Source organism: Ostrinia nubilalis, chromosome 13, assembly GCF_963855985.1.
Source record: "Ostrinia nubilalis chromosome 13, ilOstNubi1.1, whole genome shotgun sequence".
Classification (NCBI taxonomy): domain Eukaryota; kingdom Metazoa; phylum Arthropoda; class Insecta; order Lepidoptera; family Crambidae; genus Ostrinia; species Ostrinia nubilalis.
In genome coordinates, this window is record NC_087100.1 from 8,529,044 (window position 1) to 8,537,497 (window position 8,454).

The 8,454-nt window shown below is 33.9% G+C and overlaps 2 protein-coding genes across 2 annotated transcripts; one reads left to right on the forward strand and one right to left on the reverse strand.

Moving 5' to 3' along the window:
* Nucleotides 1–1,759, forward strand: LOC135077552 (probable prefoldin subunit 4). The gene is made up of 3 exons (XM_063972097.1): nt 1–159; nt 274–495; nt 784–1,759. The coding sequence occupies exons 1-3, from the start codon at nt 127–129 to the stop codon at nt 934–936; spliced, it is 408 nt and encodes a 135-aa protein (XP_063828167.1). The 5' UTR covers nt 1–126; the 3' UTR covers nt 937–1,759.
* LOC135077551 (sodium/hydrogen exchanger 8) lies at nt 948–8,153 on the reverse strand. The gene is made up of 7 exons (XM_063972096.1): nt 6,717–8,153; nt 6,452–6,608; nt 6,127–6,281; nt 5,784–5,935; nt 5,574–5,702; nt 4,219–4,311; nt 948–3,906 (listed from the first exon to the last, which is right to left on the reverse strand). Exons 1-7 carry the CDS (start codon nt 7,909–7,911, stop codon nt 3,754–3,756), a joined length of 2,034 nt encoding a protein of 677 aa, XP_063828166.1. The 5' UTR covers nt 7,912–8,153; the 3' UTR covers nt 948–3,753.
* Nucleotides 8,154–8,454: the final 301 nt, after the last annotated feature.

An 8,454-nucleotide genomic window follows, 5' to 3' on the forward strand; every position in this document is an offset into this window, starting at 1 on the left:
ATTTTGACATCTGTCTGATCAAACGCTACGAAAAAAGTTTTTGGTTAGAATTCTCACTGAGGAGTAAACTAATTTTACTAAAAATATTTTATTGTAACTAATAGTTCAATAAATTACTCGTACAATATGGCTAATTCTGGGAAAGGAACATTTCAACCAGTAAGTTCAACAAATAAAACTCGTAACGTGCTGACATAATTCAACGAAACGGAAGATTTTTTTTAGCAACCTGATACTAAAATGTACAATTTCATAAAAATACTTACTTTTCAGGATTCAGACGTACACATATCTTATGAGGATCAACAAAAAATCAATAAATTTGCTCGTCTCAATGCCAAATTAGATGATTATAAAGATGAACTTAAAGTAAGACAGAATGATATGAAAAATTTAGAAGAAGCAGTCGAAGAGTTAGGCCTTGCAGACGATTCAGAGAAAATCCCATATCTTATTGGTGAAGTCTTTATATGCCAAAACTTGGAAGACACTTTAGTAAGTTATTTAAATGGAAAAGTTTGTGCATGACTCATTTTAATGTTGTTTTAGAAATTGGCTTATAACAATAATTTATCGGTTAATGTGGGCAGATAAAACGGCTGAGTATAAGGGTGAAGCTCCATGAACTTCCATATCCTTTCTTAGTTCTTTCTTCAGATGGTTGAGTCTGTTTATCAAGTATCTTGCCCTTATCTGATTGCCACACAGTACCTTATATTGAATTATTCTATAGTTAAGCTATACTAAAATAATTTGTAAATAAAAATATTATTTTATTTCCAGAAATCTTTAGAGGATGCCAAAACTAAAAAGGAAAATGAAATAGGTGAATTGGAATCAAAGTGTGAAGAACTAAAGTCTCAAATGGGAGAATTAAAAGCTCATCTTTATGGAAAATTTGGAAGTCATATTAATTTAGAAAATGAAGAAGATTAAAACAAACAGAATGCAGTTTCAAAAATATTTAATTTAATCTAATTATGTTCTAAGATTGAAAACTATTTAGTTAACAAGTGCTAGATAGTACATTTTAATAGCTTGATAAATATTATGGCATGCTTACATTATTACAAAGCCAAAAGCTTTCTATAACACTAACTTTTCAAATAAATAACTAAGTTATTTATATAAGGAAAATATATGTTTAACTCTTTATTGCACACTTAACAAGATACCTAATTACAGTCAATATTTTTCAAATATTTCAGTGTCTGGTGATAAATAAATATGATGTCAATATACCTACGTTAATAAATAAATCACTCTTCTCTGAATAATTTCAGTATTTTTATTCTGTAAATATTCAAAGTTTGTTCAGAATATTATATTATTTTTTACATGTAGGCCAACCTTATAATTTGTTTGTTTTAGCACATATTGTGTAAAATAATTTAATCTAATATGGCATGCATACCACAGGAAGCTAACTAGAAAATGATTCACAAAAATAATTTTTATCTCTATCTGGATATAAACTTATCAATCTCCAAATTGTCCAGCTGAAAAATGCATGAAGAATATCATTAACACATATTAACATATACCACACAAACCTGTTTGTTGTGGTTTATCCCTATGGAAAGCAAATGCAGGTGCATTTTAAACAAATTTAAACAGAAATCGAAAAAAAGATTTTTATACCTACACTTTAATTACCTACCTACTTAACCTTTTAGCTGCGCGTTTATGTTTTGTAATACTCCCAAAATATTTATATTTCAAACGTACTTATTTATTAACCAACCAGTTGTTGGATTATTTATAATAAGAAAGTTTCTGACTTTAAAAATTTTGCTAACACCACAATATGTTGTAGTTGTGTCAATAAAATAAAATGTCAAATTGTCCAGACCAAGACTTGGCTTCTGGAGAAAACTCAAACTAATTAATTTACGTAAAATAATCAAACAATAAAAATGGAAGAATTGGAATTTATTCCACTTTTGCGCCTCGAAAAATTCCATTGGCTCGCGCATTAGATTAAAAATAAAATAGGTACCAGCAATAGGCAAATTAATCACACGCTTGTTTTAGTACTTTTACCCACTTATTCAATTTGTTCCATTAAATCTAATGAATGGGCAATGAATAGAATAGGTAAAAGTGGAATAATCAATTATATAATAAATTACAATTAATGCTATTAAAAAGTAGTTTCATATTTATGTAACATGTTAAACACGTAATTTAAGAGCATAATAGGATTGCTACACGCTAAAACTAACCATAAAAAAATTAAAATAAATAAGATAAATTTTTATTTAATAATTTTACGATTAACAATAAAACTGGATACTGCACTCGTTACATAAAACTAATACTTAGTAAGAAATTTAAAAATTGTATTTTAATAAAATAAAAATATTTGACAATAAAATTAAAATAGGAACTTATTATTAAGAACTATTACATACGTACATAAAACATTTAAGTAGTTACAAGTTTGATTAAGTGACTATAATAATAAAGTTATCAAACTTAAGTACAAATATCGATTGCATATAAATGTGTTTATTTTAGCTACATCACACAACCTAAACCATACAGGTGTCTAAAAACTATATAAAATAATACCATTTCTATTGCATTTTGTTAATCTTCTAGATTATATTTTATTGTTCATTTTGAATTCAGTAGAATAGCTTAATTCTTTGTTATCAATTAAAAAAAAAACAGTTTGTCTGACTGTTAGTTAGCGGCCTCATTATTACTAGACAGACATCCTGTATTATGTAAGTATAGCATCTTTTAGAACAGCAGGTACTTTGGCATTAAACAACCAAAATGTCGGTAATAATATACTTAATAACAATGAAATTACTTATTATCACATTTCCTTTGACTAAAATCAAGAATATTTTGTATAATTTATTATACATTTAAAGTAAATAAAACACAATTTTACAAGGATAATAAAGTTTTTAGTCCAGGAATGACAAGAATTCGCAAGTCAAACAGGGTGGAGATAGCCACGAGACAATAAATGTAATTATGTACCTATACATATTAGGTAGGTAGGTACGCAGGACTATTCCCACCTCTCGTTCGATCCCACCATTGGAACTCCTGTGTAGCCAGGATCTACAACCAGTGAAGGTCAAGTTTGTCCCGGGGGAAAGTTAAGCTGACATTGGAACAAAAGAACATAGGAGGACTTCGAAGTTAAGGTTCGTAATACATAGGTACAGTCGACAGCACATTATTCTATACATTTTGTAGAAAAGTAGCTCTTGCAATTACGTAAGACGCCGCATTGTTTATCTTATATGGACTGTCGCCTGTATATTATATTGTAATGTCACATCCAAGCTAATTCATCGTACAATACAATACCACCAATACGAAGCTTAGGCTACAATTTTTAATATTTTATTCCAAAATGTGGTTCTGGAAATATCTTTCAGATACTAATCAATGAATATAAGACCTTTTTGTATAAGGCATGTGTCATAAAAGCGTGTCATCTTAATTTTATAGATTGAATATTATTCGATTGTGAAACCGTTCACCAACAATCGATTGATCAATGAACTACGAACTACTCACCAACAGGATCTTTAACCCATTAACTTTTCGTCCAAAGATCACTTTTTTTTTAATTTCCTCGCCCGAACGTTTATAAAGGTATTTACATTTATTTCCTTGTTGCTGACTCCACCCTGCTCATTCAATTTAAATACATAAACAATGAATATATTGTAATAGTTACGTTTAACGTTTCACTTTACGTTAGCTATGACCTACTTACATAAGCTATACACCTCTTTGTAAGCTACTACGCGAATTTGATAGTGAACTTGGTTGCAGGCTTTCTTCCTCATCTGTCTCGCGATCGTTTGTTATCCTTATAGCTTGATACCATTGGTTTGTAAGGTCGGTCATTTGGCTCTTACAGTCCTTTAATTCCTGTAATTGTTTTAATTTATTTATCAATCTTTTCATATAAACTGTACCTTTTTTTTCATGTATTGTTTATTTAAATAATAAGTTCTCTAATAAACATAGTTACGGTGCGCGCGCACGGGTGACTTTTGTCATCATGACAGTATGCCTCTTTTATTCGTCCAAGCTCTTTTGCCACGGCAACAATAAAGTCACCCCTGAGCGCGCGCTTTTAGTGTGGGGTGCAGTAATCAGTAGAGCAAACATTTTATCTTTCAAATCTTTAATTTCTGAATATTTATTATTTTTAATGTAATAAAAACAAATGACACTAACCTGATGCGTAAATCGTCTGGTGAAGAAAGGAGTTAAATACTTCATATCCAATTTCACAAAGCCTTTTATTCTCGTTGCATGAGAATAATTTACCTGAAAATAAACGATTTTTCATAAAACCTCTGCCATGTCACCGCAGCTGAACGAAACTGCAGAATAAGGGTGAGTTTCTACCAGAGATGTGCGAGGAGCGTAGCGAGGGATATGACTAATCGCTTCATTTACCTCACCTCCTCGGTTCGCATAGCTGAGGGCTTAGTGTGAGTCTACATCAAACGTCACTAGCGAGCGCGTTAAAAAAATATGATTTTAGTTCTTGAAAGATTCCACTAGGGGCGCTGTACAATCCATCATAATTTAATGTCACTTTTTTACGCAGTCGACATCGAATGCGTTTGACGTAAACTCACACCACGCCCCCTGGTGGAAACGGCTTCTGTGTGCGAAGAATGTGTCCCAGTGATGTGGGCGAGGATGATGACGTGTGTATGTGTGCTCCATCAGGAGGCGAGCGATGTTATTAATCAATTGCCTGGTTACGTTTTAAACAGTACACGTCTTTTGCACGCAAATTCATCTGAGAATGCACATAATATACACATCCTCGTACCGCTCATCTGCGCGCCGTCTTACAGCTTCGCTACACATCCTTACACCGCTCATATGCAGTTTCATGGCTTAACTACACATCTTTGTACCGCTTATTTTCCTAACATATCTCTGGTCGAAACACCCACACCGTTTCACATCTTCGCTATACATCCTCGCTTCACTCATTATGGTAGCAGATTTTTTGTGGAAACACAGACTTAAGCAGATGTTCCTAAGGGCCGTTCCATACTACGCGGCGACCGTTCCGGGCGCAGAGTCTGAATCTGCGTAGACACAATGTCATAGACGTATTTATCATGTGAAGACGTTTTGACGGAAACGTTAGTCCAACCACTTCCGAAAACCTGAGTCGTCTTGGTGGCCGCTCCGTTCCTGAATGGCTGTTAAATAAGGCCTTATGGCATTATTATAATGTCATCCGGGCATTCAGCGTTCATAGCTGTTGCATCACGTAAGAAAAGCGCCTGTTTCATTATCAATATAATAATATAATTTTGTGTGGGCAAGCCCCCCACGAACGAGATGGAGGACTGTTGTGGACGCCCTCTGCCCCATCTAGGGGACATAGGACCATAAGTCAAGCCCCCCACCACTAGGAGACCGACGATCTAGTAAAGGTCGCGGGAGGTGCCTGGATGCGGGCGGCGCAGGACTGGTCTTTGTGGAAATCCTTGGGGGAGGCCTTTGCCCAGCAGTGGACGTCATTCGGCTGAAACGAACGAATATTATTTTAGAATAAATACCTCTAGTTCTTCCTCAGTTATCTCTGACAAATGTTCAGAATCAATAGCTTGTCCCCATTCCTTAGTTTTCGACAAACTGACTTCTTTCTGTTTGCGCAGTGATCGTGACTTCTTAGATTTTTTGTTTGCCTACAAATAAAATTTAAGTTAAGTTTATAGATGTTTCAGAATAGGTAACATTATTCAATTTAGATGCAATTTAATACATACCTGTAAGAAATTCAGTAAAGGCATGGTAGATCCCCCAAAAAATAAGGTAGTAAACAGAACTATAATGAGAGTGGTTGTTATAATCACATGTCTAGTTTCATCTGAAAATCCCAGGTGCAGAGACAATGCATAGGAAATAGCTCCCCTTAAACCTGAAAGCAGTAAAATATGAATTTAGACCAAATTATTAACATAATTTATATTCTGAGTAGAAAAAAATGGATGTATTTCCATGGTAAGAATCTAATCCACAAGTTCACTCAAATTGGGTTGGATCTTTTTCATGGATATGGTAAGTAATTGAATACATACTATCATTTTATGAAATTGGAACTGAACTTACCACTAAACCACATTATGAACATCATTTTTTTGGTAATTTTATGCTCTCGGAATTTATTGCATAACAATGCAAGAGGAAAGATATTGGCAGCTCTCCCGAGAAGACACATCACTATGCTCCATACAACAAGTGCCGGTTCTACACGATGTTTAAAACTGAAACAGTAAATAAAAATATATTCAGTTGACTGATATTATTTATCACAACTTAGGTATATGACTGACATAATCTGACCATATTTTCTAGTAACAGATTTCATATGCCTAGCTATATGTATAGATTTCATATGGTTTAACTAGTTAAATTATTTAAAAATTATACAAACCTGAAAATAGCCAGTCCCAAATATGCAAAAACACAAGTTTCAGCAATAAAGGCCAAGGTTCTCATTGTTTGTTGCATAGTAACTTGAGTAACTGTTGATAAGTTGAAATGAGTGTAATGAGACATTACAATCCCACAAAACAATATTGCCATTATGCCTGAAAAAAAAACCTAGAAATCATTCCTGACCATAACTATAGTATAATTTATATTCTATGCATGCACACCTTTTTTTATGTGCAATAATAATAGACTAAATGACTCACCTGATAAGTGAATGCCCTCAGCTAGAACATACGGGGCATATGTAAAAACTAACATCATTCCAAATTCCAGTGAAGGATTTTTCCGTAAGTCAACATGTTTCAGTAAAAGAGCACTGACAAGAGCAAACAGAACTCCAATCCCAGCAGATGCAAAAAACATTAGCCAAAATCTATTAATAGCTGATAAAATAGCTTCTCCTGTTGACATAATGGGATCATTGGAACCTAACACTGCAGTGGTCAGGACAATAGCCACAGCATCATTAAGAATACTCTCACCAAACACTAACATGTTCAGGACAGGGTCAACATCCAGAGCATGGAAAATGGCCACGGTAGCGACAGGGTCTACGGCTGATATTAAAGACCCAAAAGCAAATGATTCCACAAAACTTAATTTGTACACAACTTGTGCCAGGCCCAGTAAATATATTCCAGCTCCAATCACAAATGCTGATATTGCTGTGCCAACTATAGCAAATAATAATATTGATCCAATATTTTGAAAGAAATTACCCTTATGAAGATTATAGCCAGATTCAAAAATAATAGGTGGTAACAATACCAAGAAAAATGCTGTAGGGGAAAATGCTTCTTCTTTCCTCCAATTTGCTATATTTTTAATGGACATAAGATTAATAATCATACCAATAAGTGCACCTAGAAATACTATAACAACACTTTCTGGTAGATATGAGAATCCAGTTTGCAACATGAGATGAATCAGTAGTATTCCCAGGGCAAGTATGCACAGCACAAAAAATATAGACATAGAACTGTTGTGCTCATCTTCTGCTGAACTTTTTTCAGGCAAAGGCGCGGCATCAGAGGGACTAGGCATTGACGCATTCGGTGTTGCTGATGATGACGATGCATTCACTTGAACAACTGCTAATATTGAAGAATCTGATGGTCCGACTTCATAGACAATATGGGAGCTTTCAGTTGTAGATGTAGATGTAGAGGAAGAGGAAGAATTTGAGCTTTCGGTCATTGAATTTGGTTCGCTAGAATTACTATCGCTTAGCCTTTTTGACCTTGACAGTCTTTCACCAGAAACATTGCTATCCCAAGCAACATCCTTAGGCTTTGTCTGAGATGTATCGTCTGTTAATTGCGTCGATGCAATATCTCCATACGTGAATCCCACCAAAAAGAGTAAAATAATCCATGAAAACTGTTTTTCAACATACATATTTGTGAAAGAAATAAACCCGAGGTTTACAAATGACACTGCTTGTTTGCTCTTCTAAATCGACTTTTAGATGAATCGTTGATAAATTATTTACAAACAAATAGCACTAACTAAACTATTGTAGATGGATATTTCCAATTTCATGTTTCCATTTTCGAGAAAAATACAATTGATTGATACAGAAAGAAACTGTCAAAAATAGCAGCTGTTTCCATTATTTGACAGTTCTAAGACATTATAAATATTCGATTGAGCACTAACCGATTACCAAGTTCGCCTTCTTCGCTTCGCCACAGATTCGCAGTCTCGCAGTGCGATCTGCGAGTACGATTCTCGCACAAGACACGTTGCACTTTTTGATCGAATCGAAAATCGAATCCGTTCATACAAAAAAAGGCCTTTCGACCATTTTTCGACTGGCTTACGATTATAATGTGCACATTGTCTAATGCCAGGATTTATAGTCATACGATTTCAACTTGAATAAGGCTATTGCAAATAATTTAATAAAATTATGACAGAAACAAAAAATAAATTAATTGT

Bases quoted from the DNA above. Each gene is read 5' to 3' on its own strand.
- LOC135077552 (XM_063972097.1), top strand. From the start codon at position 127: ATGGCTAATTCTGGGAAAGGAACATTTCAACCA. The intron at 160-273 runs GTAAGTTCAACA...CTTACTTTTCAG, and splicing joins GGAAAGGAACATTTCAACCA to GATTCAGACGTACACATATC. The intron at 496-783 runs GTAAGTTATTTA...TTTTATTTCCAG, and splicing joins AAAACTTGGAAGACACTTTA to AAATCTTTAGAGGATGCCAA.
- LOC135077551 (XM_063972096.1), bottom strand. From the start codon at position 7,911: ATGTATGTTGAAAAACAGTTTTCATGGATTATTTTACTCTTTTTGGTG. The intron at 6,609-6,716 runs GTGAGTCATTTA...TTTTTTTTTCAG, and splicing joins TGAGGGCATTCACTTATCAG to GCATAATGGCAATATTGTTT. The intron at 4,312-5,573 runs GTATTTATTCTA...GTTTATTTTCAG, and splicing joins TAACTGAGGAAGAACTAGAG to GTAAATTATTCTCATGCAAC.